This window comes from Podarcis pityusensis (assembly GCF_964106645.2).
Source record: "Podarcis pityusensis genome assembly, chromosome: 12".
NCBI lineage: Eukaryota > Metazoa > Chordata > Lepidosauria > Squamata > Lacertidae > Podarcis > Podarcis pityusensis.
Window position 1 is genome coordinate 32472171 of NC_138037.1, and position 23470 is coordinate 32495640.

Genomic DNA, 23470 nt, shown 5'->3' on the forward strand with positions numbered 1-23470 from the left:
AGGTTCATTTTGATTCTATGGGGGTAAAGTCCCTGTGTCATGACAATAAATGCATGGTTATGTTTTAATGTGTATTTGTAAACTGCTCTGTGAATAATGTCTCTTTAAAAGCAGCTCAGGTGAAACTTATTGCAAAAGTTCAAATGGGCTCAAAAGTATACAACAACTCATGTTGAAAGTGCAGATAATAAAAAGACTATGTGTATAAAACACTCTGAATAAAAGCAAGAATCAATGATTTTTAAATTAGATTAAACATGGGGTTGGATCCAAAGATAAGTGCACTGAAGGGGACTGCTAAGAACAAACTTTCCTCCCTGCCAGCAACCCTCCCAAAAAGCCTTTCATGAGATCCAGGGGACATTGCTGAATGGAGTGACTTATGGCATAAGGGTCTGGAGGAACGGGAAAAGGCAGGTTCCATTAGTTCCCTTAGGTGTGCATATCTCTGGATTCAACCTGTGGAAAATATAGAAAATGTTTTGAGTCGTCCTGTCAGTTAAAAATGAGAACATTGATAATTCTTTGGCATGATACAAGCTTTGAGGGTTTTTTCATGTGGATATTACTTCCCACAAATGTCTCCCATGAAAATTAGGTGGGTAAAGTCACAAATGCATCAGTGTTTTCTCCTAGAAGGAACATTCTACTAATAGGACCCCAGCATCCCCCAGTTTGCAATGTGATAGGACATTCAGTTTATGTGAGTATGGCCTCTTCTCTGGCATACTCTCAAAGGACTATCAGAGCCCTGTTTGTGTATGAAGATGGAGAGTTGAAAGAGCAAATGCAGCATATATTTACTGAGCTGAATGCTGAACTGCGACTTGTTAGCATTTGGCACCAGGCTCCAGAAACAGGACCTTTGTGTGCATGGATGTGTACGTGTTCCTCTGCCCCATGTCTTTGTGTTTGTAGAACCCAAGGTCTCTCCAATACAATTAAAGGAACACAGGTCTAAAGGGATGGTATTCTAGTGTTGACTAATCATTTCAGTATCCAAGGAAACTAAACTCTTGGAGGAAATTGAGGAACTGGCCCAATGTGATCTGCAGGCAGCTCATATTCTTATTTTCTCTGAAGAACTCTGTCCCACCCACTCCATGAGCAGAAAACACCCAGACGCTTCCTGTTTGGGTCTCTTTGGAGCTCTGCAGCAGCATTAAATAATAAACTCATAAAGGGAGTTAGGGTAGGTTTAGAATGGGTTGGGCAATACCGTTTGCCTTGGCAGCAATTCACTGCAAAGTGAAATTGTATCCAGACGTGAGCTGCGGATAGTTTGTTTGAATGATTTGAAATTATACATGAATATGGGAAATAGCTTAAAATAATAAATAATAACCATATTTTTAAAAGTCTTTTGATGCATTGCTAGTTAAGCTATTTATTAAAGTAGGCTAAAATGTGGCAATACAGTGGTACCTCAGGTTACATACGCTTCAGGTTACATACGCTTCAGGTTACAGACTCCGCTAACCCAGAAATAGAACCTCGGGTTAAGAACTTTGCTTCAGGATGAGAACAGAAATCATGCTCTGGCAGCGCAGTGGCAGTGGGAGGCCCCATTAGCTAAAGTGGTGCTTCAGGTTAAGAACACTTTCAGGTTAAGAATAATAATAATAATAATATTATCTTTATTGTCATTGCCCCCTTCGGGGACAACGAAATTACTTGACTGCTCCATAAAAACACCTCCAGAATGAATTAAGTACTTAACCCAAGGTACCACTGTAGTGCTATTTATTAAAATATATTCCTAAGGGTAATTGTGCAACAGCTTATTCTGAGTCATTTAATTGGTAGTACCTGTGATTGCAAAAGAGTTGAAGTTCTTTATTAGATAAGCATGATCGTGTCATGTGTTTTTAGTATTTAGCAGCCATTCCAAACCAGTATCTGATTCCATCCCTTTAATTTGCCGCTGTGGCTCACAATATTATAATTTTTTGTAATGAGCTACTGCTATGTACTATAGCAAAATATTTATGAAGAATATTTCATAAACAGAAACTGAGGGAGTATCTTGCTGAGAACCAGGCATGTGTTTAAATAATAGATATTGGAGGAAACTCTGGAACAAACCTGATATACTTGCATGGCATGTCTTTTAGATGGTTAGCTTGAGAACAAGGGCTGTTGCTACTTTTGAGCTAAAGAGTAAGGTAGAAATGCTTTAAACAAAAGAAAAATGTATCTAGGCATTAACAACAACTCTACAGAGAGCTCCAGAATGAATTACTGTATACACATAGGGAGCTCTGGAGTAGTCAAGAACCCTGGCTACAGAAGCAGGACTTGTTAGGAAACTGATAAAGGTAAAGGTACCCCTGCCCGTACGGGCCAGTCGTGTCCGACTCTAGGGTTGTGCGCCCATCTCACTTAAGAGGCCAGGGGCCAGCGCTGTCCGGAGACACTTCCAGGTCACGTGGCCAGCATGACGAAGCTGCAGCTGGCGAGCCAGCACCAGTGCAGCACACGGAAACGCCGTTTACCCTCCCGCTATAAAGCGGTCCCTATTTATCTACTTGCACTTAAGAGTGCTTTCGAACTGCTAGGTGGGCAGGAGCTGGGACCGAAAGACAGGAGCTCACCCCACCGCGGGGATTCGAACCGCCGACCATACGATCGGCAAGTCCTAGGCACTGAGGTTTTACCCACAGCACCATACTGATAATTGCTTTTTAAAATGTTTAATTTCACAATGGGTGCAGCTCAAACACATTTGGTAATGCATTATTGTTTAGATAGATGGTTGTGAGGGGACTGAAAGAAAACAGTGGTATACTTTTTTAGATTCTGGACTTAACGGTCTTAGGGGAGGCCTCTTTAGATGGTAACATGTACTATTTCATGGCCTCCAAAATGCGGTAAGCCAGGCCTGCTGCACTCGGGGCCCTGGACACCTTCCTCAAACTCCTGTACTGATGTGACACCACTGAAGAGAAGATAATGCACTGGCAGTTTCTGTCCAGGTGCATATACTCAAACACTTTAGACACACAATGCATTCATCTCCCCTCAGAGCTTTAAGGAGCTAAAGGAAGGTGTGAGGCCTGAAAAAATTCTAGTGTACACCAATGTTTATTGTTGCTGCTGTTGTTGTTTTTTTAAAAAAGACATTTCTAATATTACCACAGACAAAATAGAGTATTTTACTAAAGTATGAGAAAATAGGGATCAACCCTGGTAAATTAGGACATTTGGAGTGTAAGGACATTGAAATAACTGAGGTTACCAGGGCTTGAATCACTAATAGTTTACATAACGGGCATAGCTGGTAAAAGGCACTTTTAGGCACTGAGGCCACCTGAACCTCCAGTGGTAAGGCTGGGTGGGTGGGTGAGAGAAAAGGAATGATGGGGAGCCTTGCAAGAACCTTCCGTGGTTAAAGGTAAAGGTAAAGGGACCCCTGACCATTAGGTCCAGTCGCGAATGACTCTGGGGTTGCGGTGCTCATCTCGCTTTACTGGCCGAGGAAGCCAGCATACAGCTTCCAGGTCATGTGGCCAACATGACTAAGCTGCTTCTGGCAAACCAGAGCAATGAACAGAAATGCCGTTTACCTTCCCGCCAGAGCGGTACCTATTTATCTACTTGCACTTTGACATGCTTTCAAACTAATAGGTTGGCAGGAGCAGGGACCGAGCAATGGGAGCTCACCCCATCGCGGGGATTGAAACCGCCGACCTTCTGATGGGCAAGCCCAAGAGGCTCAGTGGATTAGACCACAGCGCCACCTGCATCCATGGTTAGGCCTCCACAGTTTGTATGGCGACATCATACATTTTGTGGAGGGAAGGATGCTCAGTGGTAAAGCATCTGCTTTGCCTGCAGAATGTATTGGATTTGGTCTATATTGACAAGCTAGAAGATGTGCAAAGGAGGGTGACCAAGATGGTCAAGGGTCTGGAAACCAAGCCTCATGAGGAATGGTGGAGGGAACTGGGTATGTTTAGTCTGGAGCTGCTTGACAGTGGAACGGTCTCCCCCAGGAGGTGGTGGACCTTCATTGGTGGTTTTAAAGCACAGATTGGATGGCATCAGTCATGTGTGCTTTGGCTGATATTCCTGCTTTGCAGGCAGTTGGGGTAGATGATCCTTGGGGTCCCTTCCAACTCTACAATTCTATGCTTTGATTGGCTTTCCCAATTTTAAGTACAGCTCAGGACGCCAATATCTCAGGAACCGCCTCTTTCCATACAAACCAACCTGGACCTTTTAGTCACCATTTGAGGCCCTTCTTCATGTACCCCTCTTTGGGAGGTCCAGAGTAGGGCAACACAAGAAGGGGCCTTTTCAGTGGTGACTCTCCACTTGTGGAATGATGTCCCTCGGGAGACTTGCCTCGCATCATAATTACATTAGCTTTAGGTGCCAAGCAAAAACATTCCCTTTTTTTGCCAGGCCTTTGGCTCTTATTTATTTGTGACTTCAAGTGGGTGGAATGATTCAACCCTGCCTTTAAAAAACAGGATTGTCTTTTAAATTTTCTTTGTTTTTTCTTTTATGTTTCTTTTATGTTTTTTCTATTTGCATGTTTCCTTATATATTGTAAGTCACTTTGAGTTACCTTGATTTTTTTTTAAAAGACCAATAAATTTAATAAATAATAATAAATCCAGCGAGAAATCAGGGGGCAGAACTGAGGCAACACATCCTAGCATAGTGGGAAGCAATCCTAGGTAAATCATTCATAATGGTGGATGTGCATACCCTGGTGGGCTGCACACAGACTCAGAAGTACTGGGACTTAATAGATGAACACAGAGAATGGTTCACCAGAATCACAATGACAAGACAAATACTATTTTGTTTAAGCTATGCTGTACTGCTTTTGTTTGTATTTCCTCTACTTGTTTTTATAATTGTATAAACTGCTTTACCTGATTTACTTCCTTTTCATTGTAAGTTTGTATTATTGTAATCCACCCTGGGACATTATGGTGAAGAATGGGGTAAGGAATCAAATAGATAATATTGCAAACCTGGATCCATGACCTAGTATTAGCAGCTATATTCTGCATTAAGATTCAAAAAGGGGTCACATTTCAGACAATTTGTCACAGCTCCCTTGAGCTACACATGGAATAAGCAAACTGCTGTATATCATTTCCCCTCTTCACTTTCATTTCCCCTTTCTCTTTCTCTTTCTCCTTTCCCCCCACTTTTCTCCTCTTTCCTTCTTTTTATCACAACTGAATTGTAAACAAGCGATAAGTGGGAATACAGTGGACACTCGAGTTGCGAATGTGATCTGTGTGGGAATCATGTTTGCAACCCGCAGCGCTGCGCCTGCGCATGCACAGGTCGCGATTCTGCACTTCTGTGCATGCACAAAGCCTGATTCAGCGCTTCTGCGCATGCGCAAGCGCTGAAACCTCGAAGTAACCCTTTCTGGTACTTCCGGGTTCGGCGCAGTGCGCAACCCGATATCATGCAACCTGAAGCGTCTGTAACCTGAGGTATGACTGTACTGAATACAGCATTGTAATATCTGGAGGGGAAAGGGATTGTAGGAAAGTGTAAGCTCAAACCATAGTCCAGTTATAGTTATTTCCTAGTAAGAATATTCTGGATTGGAGCCCTAGCTGTTGTGGAAAGTCCTAATTATCTCCTCTTTGAGCCGCTTTGAGACTCCTTAAAGGGAGTGAAAGGCGGGATATCAAATCCAAACTCTTCTTCTTCTTCTTCTATGGTCATTCCAGAAGTAATTAACAGGATTCCACATACTCTCATGAATGTTTCCAATCCATTGAGGGAGAGTGTTATACTTTGAGAAAATAATATAATAACTGTGGAATTTACTCAATTGTGTTTGGTTCGGAGGAACCCTTCCAGAGAAGCCAACTGTTTTGACAGCAGCTGGGATCAAGATGTGGATGGATTTTTCTGTGTATGCTTTTATTTATCAGTTCCGGAAAGTCTGGAGATTTAGGATTTTATCCAAGGCTCATTGATGACAATGGTGGGCTTTAATATAAATGTAATATTTTGCTTTATATTAAAGGATAATGATACACAGAGATAGAATCTATTCTGTGTCTCTGATAGAAAATCAGCTTTATGGCAAGCCATTTGTATTATTCTTTGCATTATGAATAAAGGCTGCTGGTCTGTTCATCTTCTTTAGCACAGGAAGCATGTAAAAATCCTGAAGGAAATGGTTGGTGCCATCTATTTATTTTTTATTATTAATTTGATTTGATTTGTTGCTTGATAGAAAACATCTCTAGGCAATATACATACACAGTAAAAAAAAAAGTCCATCAAGTTTAACGATAAAACAGCAGTACCCCTCCTAAAAATGTAACATAGAAACAGCAATCATAATCACATTCCCTCAAATGGCTGGGAGAAGGTTCTATGCGAGTTTGTCCTTTCGTGTTGATGTGATCATATCTGGAGCACCTTCTGGTAAATTTATGGGTTGCAATACACTGAATTGTGATTTTTTAAAAAATGAATGGCTTTTCTTTTTCTAAAGTGCAGCTTCTGAAATTACACTTTAAAGAGATTAGTGTGAGGCAACAAATGCTTTGTCACCCTTTCCCCCTGGATTGTTCATTCACTGATAATTGTCACCACCAAGCTGTTTTTGCCTGTCCTGGATAATATATAGTTCCATGCTTAGAATTCCATGTTTACACTGATTCCCCCATTTGCTCACATTGGGACATCCTGCATTGCAGGGGAGCATAACTTTTTCTCTCTTAAGGGTTGCAGTTGCTCAGGGGTTGCATGCTGTTGGTGGGCAGGACTGGATATTTCAGTGTGAGCAGGGCCCAGTACCTTTTCTTTTCCTTTCCCTCTTCCTGTTCAGTGGGCTACCAGGGAAGGACAGATTGCTCTTGCCAGAGGTCTAAATTACTTGCTTGCGGAGAGCTTCCCCCTTCTCCTTCCACCACTCCTATCTGTTTCATCCCTTCCCAATCCACCACCAATTTAGTTCTTCCACTTGCCTTTCCTCCCCTCTCCCACACGTGAATAAAATTAGGCCAAACACTGCACAAAATTAAGCCTAAGAATTTGTGTGGTTTATATACAAATAAGTTGATCTCATATTGTCTCTTTTTGTACGCACATTGGAAAGTAGCCTTGGCCTGTGAACCAAGAAACTGGAGTCAGACTTCAGCATCAGCTAGGCTCTCTACCAGAGGGCAGAATTGTTGCTCAGTACAACCGGTAAGATTTCACAGTAACTTTGAAGTCTAATTGAGGCCACTTGAGGGACCATGCACCCCAGTTGCCATAAATCATTTTTCCAGGTGCTCCACAGACATGTAAGCTGTTAGTAGCCTGTTGTCAACTTTGAAAAGTAAGCCAAAATCCCTTCTCTTTTTCCATACACTCATCAAAAGCACTTTTTTTCCAAGAGGTGAATATATTCAGATGCAGAATGGTGCTGTTTCTGTAAATTGGTCCAAGGCACATTACAAATGCGACATGTCCTGCTAATTTCAGCTCAAAATTGGAGGAATTCCGTATAGTTTTGAAACCCGTTTTTTCTTCATCACAAGAAGGAAGTGAGTATGCTGGAGTGGATGAAAACTCATACATGCTAGAGGTGATCTAGCTCCTTTCCCATCACCACACTGTGGGTTTAATGACTGGTGCCCCTCCTTAATCTCACAAAGATTGGCTTTACCATAAAATAGATTCATAAAGTAGTTTTCTTGATTAACAGTTTTAAATCACTCCTGAAACGAAGTGATTCCTTAAGAGAGAGCTTAAGAGATTGATCATTGGTATAGAGATTTATAGCACACCTTTCCCCAAAGACACAACTCATTTGGAAACTTTCTGGCAAACATCATGGGAACAGCACAATAGTGAGTGGTTTGTGCCCCAAGCTATTGAGATTAATATTTTTTATTCATGAGCAAACCTATTGTACCAAATAAGTTGCGGGAAGTTACTGCTCAGTTAATTAAGATTGGCCAAGTTGTCAGTGCATGTCCGCATTTGGACTTCTGTGTCTTAATCTTTTGAGCATCAACAATATTGTGTAATCCCACAGGGAGAGGAAGGTCAGGAAGTGTCAGAAATAAACTGGCATGAGGCCAGGAGGAAAAGCTCGTAGTATTAGTGCATGTTGGTTTGGGGATTCAAAAAGCTGACACATCTTCCCCTGAGTCAATATTGATCTAATATCCTGGAGCAACAGAGCATCTCACAAAGGAGATGTAAAACTTAAGACCTGGCAAGGCAGGGCTGTTAAGAACACACTGATCATATAATGTCTGCAGTCCTTAACAAACACAGTTGAATTGGTACACTTCCATAAGCTAGTTCACATAGCTCTTATTCCACCCACATACATTGTTTAGTTGGATGAGCAATATAGTGTGAGCCCATAAACCTCAAGTGCAGCAACTTCAAGGTACATAGAAGATGCTGCAGCTGAGAATTGCAAAGAAAATAGTCTCGTCATTTTGATTAGTTTACTGCTCAACACCTACTTTTCCTGTGTCTTCACCCAAAAGCATAGCAGTGCCCAACCTGGTAATAACAGAATAAACGTTGCAAGGAGCTCACTCCCTGCAGCCCAAGATAGGAAAAGACGTGGTAATGGAAAACCTAGCTACTTTAAGTGAATTCAAATCTCCAGGGCCTGATGAGCTTCATCCAAGGGTACTAAAGGAGCTTGCAGATGTAATCACAGAGCCTCTGTCTATAATCTTTCAGACTTTTTGGAAAACAGGTGAGGTTGCTGCATACTGGAGGCAGGCAAATGTTGTCCCAATCTTCAAAAAGGTAGGGGAAGAAAAGTCCCAGGTAATTACTGAGCAGTCAGCTTGATATCAATACCAAGAAAGGTCACAGAACAGATAATTAAAAGGTTGGTCTGTGAGGACTTAGGAAAGGATGCTGTGATTACTAATACCCAGCATGGGTTTCTCAAAAACAAGTTATGCCAGATGACTTTCATGTCTTTTTTTGATAGCGTATGAAGCTTGGTGAATCAGGGGTGTGCTGTGGAAGTAGTGTATCTTTATTTCAGCAAGGCTTTTGACGAAGTCCCCCATGATATTATTGTGGAGAAAGTAGTAAAATGCCAAGGGGATGAGGTAACGGTTAGGTAGCTTTGTAGCTGGTTGATTAACCGAATCCACAGAGTACTCACTAATGCTTCCTCATAATCCTGGAAAAAAGTGACAAGTGGGGTGCCATAGGGGTGTCCTGGGCTCATTTTCTCCTGCTCTGGAGGGTAGGACCTAAACAATGGTTTCAATTTACAAGAAAGGAGATTCCGACTAAACATCAGGAATAGCTTCCTGACAAGTAGGAGCTGTTCGACAGTGCAACAGACTTCCTTGGATGGTGGTGGACATTAGACATTACATCTACCAGAAGTTACCATATTTTCACTCCATAAGATGCACCTGACCATAAGACGCACCTAGTTTTTAGAGGAGGAAAACAAGAAACAAGAAAGCAATGCAAAGCCTCTTAAGCAAAGAGGCAGGCGTGCTCTGGCTGCGCTCAAGAGGCTTTGCGTGGCTATCCCTGAAGCCTGAAGAGCAAGAGGCATCGGTGCGCACTGATCCCTCTTGCTCTTCTGGCTTCAGCAATAGCTGCACAGCCTGCATTCGCTCCATAAGATGCACATACATTTCCCCTTACTTTTTAGGAGGGGAAAAGTCCATCTTATAGAGCGAAAAATACAGTATAACACTGGGAAAACCTCCACCCCCTAAACAATGCTGGTGCGCAATCCCGCATTGTTGGTAGACATTGGTAGACATTAGAGGCTTTAAATCAGGGGTTGGATGGTCATCTTTTGTGCATGCTTAGTTGAGATTCCTGCATTGCAGGGGGTTGGACTAGATGACCCTAGTCCCTTTTAACTGTAAAATTCTATCATTCTATGGTTCTTTGATTTATTTACTCAATTTCTCTTTCACCCTTTCCAGCAAAGGAGCACAAAGTGGCAATGAGAGGGTCCTGTAAATTAAAGAAGCAGCCCCCTAAACACATGTCAATTAGATCCAAGATTCCAGGAGTAGTGAGGTGGTTTTGTTTTGATGAAATGTATGCTGTGCACTACCTTGAATATATTTATCTAGAGAAGCAGTGTATAAATTGTAAAATGCTTACTTTAGAGTCTGCTCTGTTTTATGTGTGCAGGTCAGCCATAGAGCCTGTTCTTTTCATGCATGTATCACAAGCAGCAAATTCACATACTTCAAGGGATTGCAGGGAGGAAGTCTGGAAATATGAATAGCTATGCTTTTGCACATTTATTTGCAGAGGCCCTCCCACCTAGCCAAGTGTTTGGTGAGCAATAGTTTCACACAGTACATGTCCATAAACTCTGGCACACAACAAAAAGTTGCGGCCAATTCTGGGCTCACACTGCACTTACTTAGGTGTACACATGGAAAAGATAATGTCTGAAGAGGCCCTAGGAGTCTTGCATCTGGAGGGTTCCCATTGCTCTCAGAGGAAGCAAAGATTAGACAGTTCCTACCAGCGGAAGAAGCTAAGCCAACTCCTTTGCTAAGGGCAGACAGAAATAAATCAGGTTGGCACAAGTCCATGGCCCGGTGGATACAAAATGTTACCCTGAATCTCAGTCAGGAGGCAGTGGTAGCATCGACATCTAAGGTTTTCTCCCCTGGGAATACTTGATAAGCCAGCCACACCTGGAAGTGGGTGTATGCTGCACTTTCACAATCACTCTGTACAAATGTTAATCTGATAATGTACACAACATTCAATATCCATCTACACTTTACAAGGAATATGATGGACTCCTCCTCAGGGTGTTCATGAGCCCAGATGGTAATCCTCTCTTTGAAGGTTTTCCCAATCCAGTCTGCATTTGGGAATTGGCACATTTGACTGATCCTTCCCTGTGTGAGAGAATCAATTAGATGTTACCCCAGCCACATGTAAACTGCTTGCAATAAACTGAAACTGACACAGGGACAAATAGAAGAAGACACCTTCACCCCGGTATCACATACAAAGCCCACCATGACAACGTCAAAAATCCACCAACAGCGTACAAATCAATATGGCTAACCTGATCCAAAACACCCACCTACCCCACTCACACATGAAAACAAAGACCACCACAGCCAACCACAAATGAATAACCACACCCTAGGCCAACCCCAACCTCTCTCACCACCAAAGGAACACACAAAGAACCTGCACAAGCAACACTGACACCAAACCCTACATATAGTAAGTAAAATAGAAACATCGCCACCCGACCCCACCCACCTTTCCCCCCTCCACCTCTTGAGAGCCAGTGTGGTGTAGTGGTTAAGAGTGGTAGTCTCGTAATCTGGGGAACCGGGTTTGAGTCTCCGCTCCTCCACATGCAGCTGCTGGGTGACCTTGGGCCAGTCACACTTCTTTGAAGTCTCTCAGCCCCACTCACCTCACAGAGTGTTTGTTGTGGGGGAGGAAGGGAAAGGAGAATGTTAGCCGCTTTGAGACTCCTTAAAGGGAGTGAAAGGCGGGATATCAAATCCAAACTCTTCTTCTTCTTCTTCCCCCTTTTCTTCCTAATGTCTCAACAAATGAAACCGATTTGTAAAAATGTTACATGGGGGGAAATATATGAGAGAGAGACATTGTACACAATTTTGTAAATCAAGAAAATCTTTAATAAAAAAAATAAAAAATAAACTGCTTGCAGAAAAGCAACTTGCTAGGGTGGCCATGGGTCCCACTTTGCAGAGGAAAGTCCTATATTTGAAGGCATCCTCTTGTTTGAAGGTCTGGTCCAAGTCCAACTTAAAGAACCACAAGAAGGGAGAACAAACAAGGGCCTTGAAATTGCCCATCAACAGTTAGCACCTGCAGAGGCACACAGGTCATCTGGTCATGGTCTTCACTACGGTAAGCTGTACTGCTGTTGAAATTTCTTAAATTATATTTATAAATTTGCATCTTTAACAGAAACAAATTGTATGCAGCCTGCATCCTTTTTGAGCCTCTTTTTTGTGATCCATAATGCTAATAAAAGGTGCTTGCAGGGGAGAATCTGTGGATATGGGAAGGATTACGCAAGTGGATACTACCAGTTTGTGTTTATTGGGGAACACATACTTGGGAAACACATTTTTGCAGCTTCATGTGAAATCTCTGCCTCAGAACAGCCACTTTCTCTTTTTCAAAAGCCAGGTTTCTAGTTCTTGTAGCTAGCAAAAAACCCGACAGATTTCCTGGAGGCATCATTTCAATCCTCCTTGCTATTTTCCAAAGCTGCAGTAGCAGAAAGGATTATGCAAAATCAGTAAATTTAAATAAAGCCAAGTGATTCACATAATTCATTTAGTTGACAGAATTCATTTTTTTTTCCTGAGTCCTGTAGCACAGTTAATACAGCACAGAACTTGGTTTTGGTTTCCTCTCCTCCCCCCCCCGCCTTTTTGTGTTTTGTTTAGCAAATAGTATATGCTGTGAATGACATATTTTTTCCCCCTCATTTAGCCATTCTTTTAAAGACCTCATGGCAGTCTATATGGTTTGCCTCTCTTTATGCTCACAACAACCCTGTGAGGTAGACTAGACTGCCTGAGTTAACCCAGTGGGCTGTATAGCTGAGTAGAGACTTCACTTGTACTCAGCAATCCACTTCAAGTGACATTTATTGATGGTATATGCCTGTAAGTCGTAACGTGGAAAGGAGTCATCTGTTGACGGATGCTGGGGCAAGGGGGTTGCCCACATTTTAATTGTTATACAACTAGGAGAAAATAATCTGATATATCCTTAGTTGCACTAAAAAGTGCACATAGGTAGAATTACTAATAGTTGTGCCCTTGTGGGTGGCCTCAGAAAAGTGAGTTCGCAGGACTCATTCCATAGATATATGTAAATCCTGGTCCCAGCATTTCTCTAGACTATTCTTGGTTTGTTTGATTCAGTACCATTGAGGTAATTTGCTAAGTTTATCCTCACACCGTCTGCATTTAATTTTAGTGAGATCTTGGCTCCCGCTTTAGCCAGGTTGTCTCACCACACATGTTGGCCTTTTTTATTCATGTTTTGCTCATCTTTGAAAAAAATCCATAGTAACTTTGAACAGGAATCTGGCATTGCCAAAAAGGAAACAATCTCAGTTGTGCTGCGTGCCCAGTCCTTTAGTGTACATCTCATTATCACAAGTCACTGAAACATTCAGATGCTGAGTATATTAAGAACACCAGGGCCCATCCGGCATCGCATAAAAATAAAAAATAAAAATTCACTGAGGGATGGTAGCAATTTGAAATTAACCAGATGTGGGAAGGTAGGGCTAGGCAACAAAACAAACCAGAACCCTGAACTGTGCCTTATACTGTACACAGTAGGCTGAGTTAAATTTGCGAAAAGATAATACAATAAGTGTGTGGAAAACATATGCACCCTGCACATGTTCAGAGGTTAGTATCCTGCCCTTTCTGTGTTCCACAGCTGAGCACTGAGATTCAAAGTAAGTTAGTGGTTAGCCTGATTAGGACAGCTTGTGAAAACCACTGACTTCCAGCCTACCTACCTCACATGATTGATTGTTTCGAGAATAAAACTCGGGATAGAGGGAACCATGTTTGCCACTGTGCTTCTCAAAGGAACGGTGGGATAAAAGTGCAATGAATAGTAAATGAGTTCCAGCCTGCTAAATTCTGGTTCAAATGTATTTCTTTGTTAGACTTATGTTCCGCCTTTCTTCCATGTTTCTTCCCACAACACCCCTGTCGAGTAGGCTAATTTGTTTTAGTTAATATATTATTATGTTAACCCTGCCCTTCCTTCAGCTTGCTTGCTTGGGCCTTTTAGCATAACAGCACCCTCATGAGATGGGTTTAGTATTTGTTATTTATTATTTTAAATGTTTATAGGCCACGTTTAGGAGTAAGACCCACTCAAGGCTGCTTTCACAAAAATGGATGAAATTGCATTCTCCAACAATAATAAAACAGAATACAATACAAAAATCGCAACATTAATAAAACCAGCCATAGTCAAAATTTTCATAAGTGCATCAAACAAAAGGAGCTGAATAGCAGCACAGAATTACAGTTAATAAACCATTGTAAATAAGTGGAGGTGACTGTCAAAAGCAGCTTGTGATGTGGCCTATCTAGTCCAGCATCTTATTCTCACAGTGGCCAACTTGAGAAACTTGCAAGCAGGACCTGAAGGCTATTTGAAAGTTTTTAGCAGTTAATTCTTATTTATTATTGCCTTTGATGTATGTGATATTTTGGATTTTTTAAATTATTATTAAAGGCAGTTTTAGAAAACAGAAAGGTGGGTTTTAGACTATGGAAAGGAACTTGTGCCATGCTTTCTCCATGCTTCACATCACTATTTAAGAATAACTATTTGAGGTTCACCTTCCACCTGGAGGGGCAGGGCTCTGGGATGCAAGGATTTTATTTTAAAGTTTTTGAGATTCCTTGGAAAGCTCCAGCTGGAAGTTAAAGGAACCGAATTCAAGGATGTAAAAATGAACCAGAAAAGCTTCCTTCCGTGTTGAGAAGCTTACACTTTCGAGCCAACCCACATCCTCAAAGTTTATTAACATTTTTTAAATGCATAGTACTCCTCTCCATTCTGTACAGCAGCCTGTCATTGCAGCCCTTTTAAAAAGCTCCCCATTCTACCCTCTCTTTAATTCCATTTTATGTTCTGCTGTACTTTCCCAACTGAATATGGCAATTTTAGGCAATTCCAAGGTTATACCATGCCTGACACATGACTTCACTTTAACAGCACCTGCCCAGAGAATAATTAGCAGCCCACTTTTTTGTTTAATAACAGGACTTCCATATACTACAGATGGCATTTTTCATACCAGACAGCCAACGCTGTATGTTGGAAACCAGCCAAACTGTCTGCAAAAACTGAGAGAAATTCAAGACAGACATCAGGGTGGAAAGAGAGTTTGACTCCCCCCCCCCCCCCGCTTCCTAACTATATGGGAACATATGTTAAAACCTAACCTAATATTATCCTAATGTGAAATGATTTACTCTTTCTTACCTAACGTAATACAATGGAAATGATAGGATAGTTGACTAATGTTTTTCTAGACATCACGGTAACTATCTCCCTTATGATGATTCTATGCCAGCCAGGTGACTGCTTAAAGCTAAACTGAGAGTACATCCCTTTCAGTGCTCAGATTATGGAATGGCACAAAACAAATTGCACACACCCTTTAGCCTTTGAAAAACAGGCTATTGCCTAAGGCATGGGTAGGCAAATTAAGGTCCGGGGGCCAGAACCAGCCCAATCGCCTTGTAAATCTGGTCCGTGGGCGGTCCGGGAATCAGCGTGTTTTTACATGAGTAGAATGTGTGCTTTTAATTTAAAATGCATCTCTGGGTTATTTGTGGGGCATAGGAATTCATTCATTATTTTTTTCAAAATATAGTCTGGCCCCCCACACGGTCTGAGGGACAGTGGACCAGCCCTCTGCTGAAAGTTTGCTGACCCCTGGCCTAAGGATTCTTAGCCAAAGTTTAGGAGACAGGCTCCCTCTGCCCCCCCCTAATTAGAGCACTGGTTTCATTGAACACAGTGTGTCTTACATTTGAGTAAAATGTAGAACAGTGTTTGCTTAGAACAATGGTTTTAATTGCGTGGGTAACAGCCTTACTTGGAAGTATGACCATTTGAAATCTCTAGAACGTATTTCCAGGGAAATATATTCAGAGCTTCAAATGCTTTATATATCCCACTGAACTCTGAACTGAATGAACTTATTTCTGAATAAATATGCATAGAAGTAAAAGTTCAGACATGAAACACACAACTGCCCCCTGAGGCTACCTGAAAGAAAAGTGGAGCCGGACTCTGCAGGGTTGGGGAGCAAAGTGGTGGGGTGTGCCTGCAGTCTATACTCAGCAGCAATGTCACCATGAATGTCACTAGCAGGTGTAAAACTCCTCACCCCATCCCTGGAAAGGTGCTTTTCAAAAGCGCTTGCAAAAGTTCACACAAGAGGGCCATGCAAATTTTGTTTCTGCATTAAAATGGCAAAGTGAAGAAACACATTAACACTTTTTTAAAAAATTGAGATCTTTTCACGATTTGGAGAATGCATTGTGGTCAATGCATTTTTGACCAGCACAGAGAATGCATTGAAAGCACATTAAAATGCCATGTGTGCACAGCCTGTATGTCTGTATTGTTGCTGCTGTTCTCTAAAGAAATTGCCAGATCAGAGCAAATCAGCATAAATTTGTATGTCCCATTTGTACTAGATTCCAAGCACATGGAAGTCAATTTTCTGAATGGCAAAATTATTGCAGAAATTGCTTCTGGGAGTCTTGTGTGCATGGTACAACCAAATGCTTAGGCAACTATTTTAGCATAGAGCAATAGGAGTAGTGTAATGTTTTGACTTCCAGCTGGAATGCTTTATGAATTAAAAGGTCATGCAAACATTTCCTCTCTAAATTGCTTATGTGTAAGCATTCATAAGAATCACAGAAATATCGTATTCTGTTCCTGTTGGGTCATATTTAGGTTTGGCTCCTTTCCTCACTGGAATGTATATACTCCTGTGAAAGTTTTTATGAAGGTAATTTGAAAGATAAAATGTATCTTGGCAACCACATATTTCAACTGTTTTGTCAGCTGCACATGCAAATAAAGTCATAAAAGCTCAGAAGATTATTTTTTAAAAAAGAAAAATTGATAAGTAAACACAAATAGGCTATACTGTACTAAATAGTTCAACCAGTTTTCTATAGTAATACAGTTGTAGTAAAATGCCCAATGAAGGTTACATGTTTGTAGATATTGAAGGAAACAATGTTTATAACAAATTATTTCTCAGCTAGTCCATGTTAGTACTGGTCAAAAATGAAATGTTGAGTACCGGCAGGTAAAACTTACTAGTGCACTTAATAATGATAAAACTTCCAAATTCTGTTCAAATAACTTCATATATATTATACACCAGCCCTCCAAAGGAGTCCATTACAATATTTCAGGTAGGACATTTAGGGATTCCCCTCCCTCTATATTGAGCAGAGGAAGTCAGATCATTTGTCTATCAATTGCAGTACAGTGGTACCTCGGGTTAAGAACTTAATTCATTCTGGAGGTCCGTTCTTAACCTGAAACTGTTCTTAACCTGAAGCACCACTTTAGCTAATGGGGTCTCCCACTGCTGTCACGCCACTGGAGCACGATTTCTGTTCTCACCCTGAAGCAAAGTTCTTATCCCGAGGTACTATTTCTGGGTTAGCGGAGTCTGTAACCTGAAGTGTATGTAACCCAAGGTACCACTGTATTATCTACACCAGCTAGCAGTGGGTCTCCAGAGTTTCAGAACAGGCACCTCCTATATGGAGATGCTGTGAATTGAATCTGGAATCTTCTGCATTCAAAGCAGATCCTCTAGCACTGAGTTATGGTCCTTCTCTAAACAGGGAAATATAGTGACTGGTTGTATTGCTAAAAGAACACCCGTCTCAAACCGTAGTTGCTCTGGGACTAAGGGGAAGAACTATTGGTCAGGGAACCATGAACCATTCCTGCTTCCCAGGAAGAATATCATTGCAAGGAGGAGGCCAAACTCACCTCATCCATGGGCCATAAAAGGAGCAGTTGGAGGGAGTTTGCTTTCATTCCCCCCAAAATAACATTCTCTTCTAAATTTCAGTTGTGCTGAGACTAGGAGAGCACAAGGGAAGTAGATTCTGGTGTCCACCAGTCCGAAAACTAAAGGTTGCTTGATGGTGTGGCTTTGGTATATTGTTTGCGTATTGGATTTCTGTGCATTTTCTGTGCATCCCCTCAACCACCGATTCCATAAATCTGCATTAGTGGGGAACATGCAGAAAGCACAACACATGAAGTGCCTACGTCATTGTTACAGAGTCTTCATATCAAATGGTTACAAAACTGTTTGACACAATGGAAAATTTACTGGGTAACAAACTTACTGAACAACTAGAGTGATGTTTCACACAGTTAGCTTCACCTCTGCCTGAACACTCTGCAGCAGTGACTGGGACAAACTTAATCAGTAAGTAAGTAAGTAAGTAAGTAAGTAAGTAATTAGAATGGGCATGAGAACAGAGCTTGCCTAAGATGTGTTGCTTGGACAATGGCACCCCCTCTTCCATTCCACATAGAAAAGCCAACTGAACTGGCACATACAACTCTGTGCTCTTGAGGAGGCTCAAGAGGAGTGCCAGGGGGACTGTCCCCCACCATCCTCTGCCTGGTGTAGGGCCAGCTTGAACTGCAACTAATTTAGTAATTCCTATAGCTGGAGAAGGGAAAGCATGCTGTTTTGATCAGAGAGATCACAGATCCCTATGCTGGTTTGTGCAGCCTGCTCTGTAGTGTTGCTCCATTTATGCATGAACAGACACCTGGTTGAGAGTGGCTTAACTCTAATGTAAATGAAAATGACAAGCAAAGAACAGACACTAGAATTCCTAAAAAAAAAAAAGTCCTATATTAGCAGTTCAACATATCATTTGGAGTAACATCTATTCCAATAATAATAATAATAATTTATTATTTTTACCCCGCCCATCTGGCTGAGCTTGCCCAGCCACTCTGGGCAGCTCCCAATCAAGTGTTAAAAACAGTACAGTGTTACATATTAAAAACTTCCCTGAACAGGGCTGCCTTGGGATGTCTTCTGAATGTCAGGTAATTGTTTATCTCTTTGACATCTGATGGGAGGGCGTTCCACAGGGTCTCTCATTTCCATGACCAGTAAAATCTAATTACAGTTCTGGAAAATATTAGAAAGGGCAATACAGTGGATAGGATCTACTAAAGAGTGAAACCTGCTGTCCGCCATTGCACTCAGGGGACCATTAAGGAAAGGCCTGGGGTGCAACTCTCACACAACCTGGCTCATCCAATTTTCACCATTCTCCACCATCTACTGCAGTCTTCCTCCAGGCCACATGCTGCAGGCCAAGCCTCGTTCTTAACCTTAGACACAACTCCGTATTCCAAATGCGCCGTTATCTTGTATTCAGTCATTTTAAACAAGCTTTAATGTTTATTAGCTTTATTTACATAAAGTATGTCTATCTCACATCTCCGTAAATCAGCCAGCAAAGCAGATTAGAAACACTTGTAAATGTTCCAGGCTTTGATAGCTGTATTAGAAGGGGTTGGGGGGGGGAGGGAGGGATTGAGAGCAAAGCAGTTTTGTAAATACTTATTTGACAGTAATTCTGTCTCCAGATGGAAAACTTCCTGTAAATAAGGAGACTTCTCACTCAAGGGGATAGATTTCTTTTTGTGGTTCTCCCAGAGATTTCCATGGAGCACGTGGAATTTGCCTGCCTATAAACTTAGTGGTTCCCTTGGGAGGTGCAAGAGGATTGAAGGAACAACAAAGGGGAAAGGTCGTCCAGATGGAAGGCTTGTGCCTTTGTGTAGTGACTGTGTTTTGGCTCACACTTCCCCCGCCTCCTTTCTCTCTCTCCATTGGAAATAGCCCTGTTAGGGCTTCTGAAATTAGTAGCTGCATCAGGGACTTCATTGTACCTCTATGCTCAGCAATGCCTTGAAATGTTCATTGGGGTGTGTATATAAAATAAACTTAGTACATTTACCAATTATGTACAGAATCCATCCAGTATATTTCCTTAAGTAATACATTCAGTTACAGCAGAGAAGTAGTTAAGCTTTACTGCCAATATTGCATGGTGATCCTAAATTGTATATGTGCATTGTTTGCGTTAGACCAAAATATGTATTGACCCAAGAGAGATTGCAGGAGAAAAGCCAGGAAAATCAACATGAATGCTGGGACTAATGCTTGGTTTTTAGCTTGTGTTGTCCGCCTTCTCCAGAAACACTGCATGAGTTCAAGATTTGAAAAACCATGCTGGTTTCATTTCAACTTAGTGATGTGGTGAAATCCTGCTTTGAGATATCTGGAGTTTCAGGCATGCCCACTTCGCCGGATCCCAGTACGACTGGGTGCAGACTGCTTTATAATGGGATATATGTTGCTGCCGGCTCCCACTTGCACACCCAACATGAAATCTATCTCTCCCTTAAAATACCAATGTGGAGAACATCAGGTTCTGTGGTAAGGACCTGATCTGCTCCGAACCAAAATTAGAGACTCGATAGTTTTTTTGACAAAAACAGATGTGGTGTTATTCACACAGCACTGTGCAATTGTGGGGTGTTTGATTTTAGAAAGTGACAGTTCATGAGAATTCAGGGGGGGTGGACCCTTATGTGGTGGGATGGGTTGCTGCTGCTGTGGTTCCAGTCTGGACCCTCCCCTGTCCTGCATGCTTCAACTGCTATTTGCATCAGGGTGGCATCTTCCATTGGTGCCCAGGGGACCTCCCTAGAACAGGTATCATGTCAAGGGCAAATTTTTAAAGTCCACCTCCTCACCTTGCCATGGCCCTGATATAGATCAGCTCTTTCCCCTTGCTGCTACATACATACATATATACATGCATACATATATATATATACATGCATACATATATACATACATATACATATACATATACATATACATATACATATACATATACATATACATATATTTCCTAGAGAAAAAGAATGAAGGATTTCACCCAGAAAATGACTTTTGAGCCCATATAAAACAGGCCCGTTCCTTTACCGCAAGTCCAATATAGTTTCTGCAATAAGGTTTTCATCCTGAGTACAGGAAAATTTCTTTGGGATATTAGAAATTCTTTCTGGATTGGGGCTTTTGATTGTCAAAGAGGTTATGCTGCAACTCATGCAGCATAGAAAAGTTTCTGACTTGACAGAATACAGGTGCAGTGGAGAGCCTCAGACAATATCACCATTAGTTAGATAGATAGGGCAGACAATAAAAGAAAGATATTGGTGATCACCCAAGGTACCATTGTGATGAATGGAGGATTACAAAGGCAGGACGGTTTGTGGTTGATGATGATGATGTTGCCTGTTGCCTGTTGCCTCCTTGAAGCACTTAGCTTCGATGAGCAAGGACCAGACAGTGGCCAATGTCAAGCTTGGAAGCATGGTGGGGTTGCTAGACTATTGTCACTGTAAGGAGTTTATTTCAGTAGCAGTCAAGTTTTATTAATAATGTTCACCCTATATATTGAGTCTTTATTTGGGTGTGGGGACAATGACTGTTCAGTGGTAGCAAAAGCATGACAATTGGCAAAAGAGTGAGGAGTATTGTTATAAATTGCTTTTATTTTTAGCATGTTATTTTGCATAATGTATTTGCCTGTTAATATCATCACCTTTTCTTATATGCCTTAGGTACTTATGTATCTTAAATATTTTAAATTGCAATATATGTTTGCTTGGCCTACATCACATTTTTGAACACAAGCCATAATTTCTTCTTCTTTTCCACAAGATGCCACAAAAAATAGCCATTTAATATTTGCCTTAGATCTGGGAAAATGGTTTAGCATGTTTCTTGTTGTTCTTGGCTGGAGACTTCTGTAGCTAGGGGTTGCTTTTTCCTGCTACAGGAAAGGATTTCCCCAATGTATCAAGGTAGAAGCCTCATCCAATATTGAAAACCTGGTTTGCACTATCTAAAGCAAACATAGGGTACATTTTTAGAGCATTTTACTGTTCTGACATTTTGAGTTACCTATGAAAACTCCAAAGGAGAGCAAGAATTATTTCCAAAAGGATCATTTATTAAACATTTCCTTTACAAGTACAATCACTGTTTTGTGTAAAATTTGATTGTATTATTCGACTGTATGTACACAAAAGCCTGGAAGGGGGAGGGAATGCCTTGACCTTTGCATTTTCTACACAGAGCTATCTAATAAATTGTGACCATTAATGGAGGCAGTTAACTCTGTCTTTATAATACCTGAATATTATTACATTACTGTAAATAAAAAAAACATTCCAATTTATAGCACAAGCTACTATCCACAGTTCTACTGACTGTATCAGGTGCTGCTCAGGAGTAGATGAACTGTGGCCAGCAGCTGAAATGAGCCAAGATATCAATGCATGTAAAACATTTGGGGTAATGAATTCTATAAAAAATATGAATCAATGGTTCTTTTTCCGGACAGGCATGATCCTATTTTTTTTAAAAAAACACTTTTGCTGGTATAAGATAAGAAAATTTGAAGAGCAAGGTTTAATAATTTCCTATTAGCAGCAGTTGATAGTAAATGCAACATAAGATTTGTTTTGTCTGTGGTATAAGGACATTCCATAGCAGACTCTTTTCTGAACACAATGGTCTGCATGTAGCTATCTCTGGGACACAAAACAAAATAGAGACAAAAAGAAGCCATTTAATTCTCATGAGTGACTATTGCCGTCAGCTAATATGAATGCGTTGCTAAAAATGAGTGAAAAGTAAAAATGCCGTAAAGTAGATATATACAGAGTTAAAATACATTTCTTACCCACTAGACCATGTTTCTGTTGGCACTGTGTTATTTGTTTATTAGAATATTTATTTTGTTGAGAGCAATGGCATTTTTTTTCAGTGCAAGCTAAAGCAAAAAATACCTGCCCATTGTCATTAGAATGACAGTCCAATTTGGAATGTTCAAAAGCAAGCTTGTCTTTCTGCTTCTGTTCGCAAGGCAACTTTAAGGTGTGGCACTTACTGAATTCATGTAAAAAATAATAATAATTCAAGAGTAGCAGACACCATAAGTTCAAGGTTCTGTTAATTGCGAGAGAGTCGCTTGCATCCGTCAATTACGTCCGTGTAAGGCTTCCTGCGTTAGCGTGTCTTTCCTGAGAACAGAGCTGCAACTCCTTCGTGTCTTATCATAAGTGCGCATGCTCAGAGCTGTGGTCGCTGTCGTGGCTGTCATCGTTTGCTAGTGAGTCCCCTGTGTGCTGGAGGCTGGCTGCGCCAATGCCAGAAAGCTCCGAGGGAAGGAGCGTGCCCTTTTTGACGTTCACCAGTTCCTTCTCTCGGGCAGCGGCTCCCTGCTGCCCTCCTTTTACCCGCTTCCATTTCATCCGCCTGTTCTGGAACCAAACTTTTACCTTTGAATCAAAAACAAAAGAAAACGGCAATGTAGGACATCAATAAAATAGTCACAGGACTGATAATGGCATGCTTATAATTTATAAGAGGGCAGCTGAAGTTCCTTTGTGCCACAGCTGCATTCAGTATATGTTGGCTTACCGTTGATATAACTGGTGCACAGACATTCATTTGCACAGCTGAAATAGACCATTCTTCATCTTATTTAATACACATTTTGCTTACTGCAGTCCTGGAATATCAAAAAGTGTTTAATTTCTACAAGGACTGCTGCATGGAAAAGTCTAGTGTGGAAAGTTTTGGGGAGGTTCCTGTCTCCTTGGCTATGGTTCAGATTTTTTGTTTCAGGGTTTTAAAAAGAAACACCAAGGATTAGCCACAGCATGAAATGTTATACGACACCAGTAAACGGAGCCATGGCATATTTTTCATTTTTCATATAGTTATAGTTGTACTATTTCACAAATAAAAAAAAAGGAAATCAAGTCAAATTCTACTGCAGATATTGTTTAT

General features: G+C 41.2%; 1 protein-coding gene across 1 annotated transcript in view; it reads right to left on the reverse strand.

Moving 5' to 3' along the window:
- Nucleotides 1-21602: 21602 nt before the first annotated feature.
- MEOX2 (mesenchyme homeobox 2) overlaps nt 21603-23470 on the reverse strand; it is a 72447-nt gene continuing 70579 nt past the window's right edge. The window contains exon 3 of the mRNA XM_080975052.1: nt 21603-22956. Coding sequence (XP_080831178.1) covers nt 22732-22956 — 225 coding nt within the window. The 3' untranslated portion in view covers nt 21603-22731. The remainder of the gene's footprint in view (nt 22957-23470) is intronic.